The sequence below is a fragment of the Argentina silus genome (genome assembly GCF_951799395.1).
Source record: "Argentina silus genome assembly, contig: scaffold_260, whole genome shotgun sequence".
In the NCBI taxonomy this organism is placed as follows: domain Eukaryota; kingdom Metazoa; phylum Chordata; class Actinopteri; order Argentiniformes; family Argentinidae; genus Argentina; species Argentina silus.
Window position 1 is genome coordinate 15,001 of NW_028152880.1, and position 2,500 is coordinate 17,500.

The 2,500-nt window shown below is 49.6% G+C and overlaps 1 protein-coding gene across 1 annotated transcript in view; it reads right to left on the reverse strand.

Annotated features, from left to right (window-relative positions):
• LOC310824560 (plexin-B2-like) overlaps nt 1–2,500 on the reverse strand; it is a gene marked incomplete at its 5' end in the record, with an annotated part of 27,476 nt that overhangs the window by 14,994 nt on the left and 9,982 nt on the right. Inside the window, 4 exon segments of the mRNA XM_083697828.1 lie at nt 1–63; nt 441–623; nt 1,107–1,243; nt 2,471–2,500. The exon segment at nt 1–63 is cut by the window's left edge and continues 49 nt beyond it; the exon segment at nt 2,471–2,500 is cut by the window's right edge and continues 76 nt beyond it. Of these exon segments, the coding sequence (XP_083553954.1) occupies nt 1–63; nt 441–623; nt 1,107–1,243; nt 2,471–2,500 (413 nt within the window).

Below are 2,500 nucleotides of genomic sequence, written 5' to 3' on the forward strand. Positions count from 1 at the left end.
CGCATGGAAGCTCTCTGGATGAGGTCAAAGCCAGTGCCCACCACCACGATCTTCCGGCCACCACTGGAACACACACACACACACACACACACACACACACACACACACACACACACACACACACACACACACACACACACACACACACACACACACACACACACACACACACACACACACACACACACACACACACAGATAAGGGTTTGGCTAATCTGCTCCTAGATCTGTGGGAAAAAGCCACTTGTTCCTCAAAGCTTCTAGAATGTTCCCCGTGGATCAACAATTAACATTGATCGATTGATTGGACTGACTCACCATACAAAGATGGTCTTGAGGTAGAGAGAAAGAGAGGGAGAGAGAGAGAGAGAGAGAGAGAGACAAAGAGAGGGAGAGAGAGAGACAGTGAGAGACAGAGGGAGAGGGAGAGAGAGACTCACCATACAAAGCTGGCCTTGGGGTTGTATTCGTGGACCTTGGGGTTCTCAGCGTAGGTGAAGGGAACCGGGACGTCCTTGGTGGTGTTCCTCCCGTACCTCACGGTCACGGTCAGCGGCTCCGACGGGACCTTCTGACCTTTGAACTTGCCCGTCTCACACGTGATGTTACTGCCAAACGTTATCCTGAAGGGTGGGGGGGGGGGGACCGGGGGGAGGGGTTAATCAAAGGTCACAGTGAGTTGTCAGCGCTATGCAGTGGGGAGAGAGACGACATGCAGATTGATTATAGATTATAGATTGATCATAGATTGATTGATTATCTGACTGACTGTTTCACTATTTCATATCAGGGGTAGAAATCGGAGGACGACGTTGTGTTTGATAACGTTCCTCATTCCGTTCCACGCATCACAATGTCCACCCCGTCCTCCGATTTCTACCTCCGCCAGCCTCCCCTGCTTTCATATCCTGTGTCTGTCCACTAGGCTCGGAGCGTCTCGTACTGGTTATGACACAACAGACGTGCTCCGTTCAAGACAACCAATCCTAAAGCCTCCTGAGCGCAGAGGGTCTCTCGATTGGACCAAAAAATCTACCCGCGCTTCTCACTTCTCAGCCTAACACGAGAGCCAACCAATCAGAGGGCTTGGATGAGCGTCCTCTTACACTTCGCAGGGCACTCCCCCAATGGTGACGGTGACATCGTTTTTAGTGGCCGTGTCCAGGTGTTTTCCTGTGATGTTGACGATCGTCCCGCCCGCCGCGGGGCCCTTCAGGGGGTGGACAGCCGTGGGGACGGGGTCCTAGATGGGGGAGGTGGGGGGGCAGATTTGTCATCAGTCATGATATCTAGTAGCACTACAGAGCTCCACAGCCCCATGCCAAGTGTTCGCCCACTAAATCATTCACTTCTAACAGATTTCAACAGAATGTTATTGCTCAGGGAGAGAGAGAGAGAGGGAGGGGGAGAGGAGAGAGAGAGAGGGAGAGGGAGAAGGAAGTCTAAAGAATAAGAGAAGGGTAGAGGGTGAGAGATGAGACAGAAAGGAACAAGAAAAAAGAGGCAAAGACACGGAAAGAGAGAGAGAGAGAAGAGAGAGAGACAGAGAGAAGAGAGAGAGAAGAGAGAGAGAGAGAGAGAGACACAGAGAGGAGATAATCTCTGCCAAAACAGAGGAAAATATTGACAGAAGAACGTTCTGTTCCCGTGGCGACGGCCTGGTTAATCTGGGCTTTTGATCAGAGCAAAATCAAAACAGCTTTTCAATCTCCGACGCTCCCAGGAGATCGTTACGTTGGCACGGAAATAAACAGAAAAAGAACGAGGGCCCAAAAAATGAAACGAAAAATGACGGCGTCTGTTTAAGGGACTTAAAGGAGCACGGCGTAAATCTGTTGGAAAGCTACCACCTCTGGCCACCGTGCGAACCACAACATCCCTAATAATAAGAAGAAGAAGAAGAAGAAGAAGAAGAAGAAGAAGAAGAAGAAGAAGAAGAAGAAGAAGAAGAAGAAGAAGAATATGCCCCGAAATGGACTTGCAGGGTTAGGGTCAGACATTAGCCGTGGTGTTTCTGTGTGTGTTCAGGATTCGAAGAGGCGGCCATTTTTAAAAATATTTTTAGGGCATTTCTGCTTTATTGGGATAGAGACAGTAGAGATTGACAGGAAGGATGGGAGAGAGAGAGAGAGGAGGGATGACATGCAAGATAGGTCGAGGGTCGGAATCGAACCAGGAACCTTGCGATTACGTGGTAAGCGCATTAGTGTGCTACTCCACCAAGCGCCCCCAAGAGCCCAGAGGCGGCCATTTTAATGTATGTACTGCCAGCGTTGTGAAGTTTGGACTGTATACGCTGTTTTTAAATGTCTCATTTAATGGGCCAGTCTGTAACATTGAAGCGTTCTAAAAGCTTCCAATTGGTTGGAATGACGATGTCTAATCGGCAGCGATCAGGGAAACAAATATCTAGACTATCGTTTGTAACGGAACTGTCCTCATCTGACGGGGGAGGGGCTAAGACACGTACCCTGTATGTGAAGATGACCTCGGAGCGACC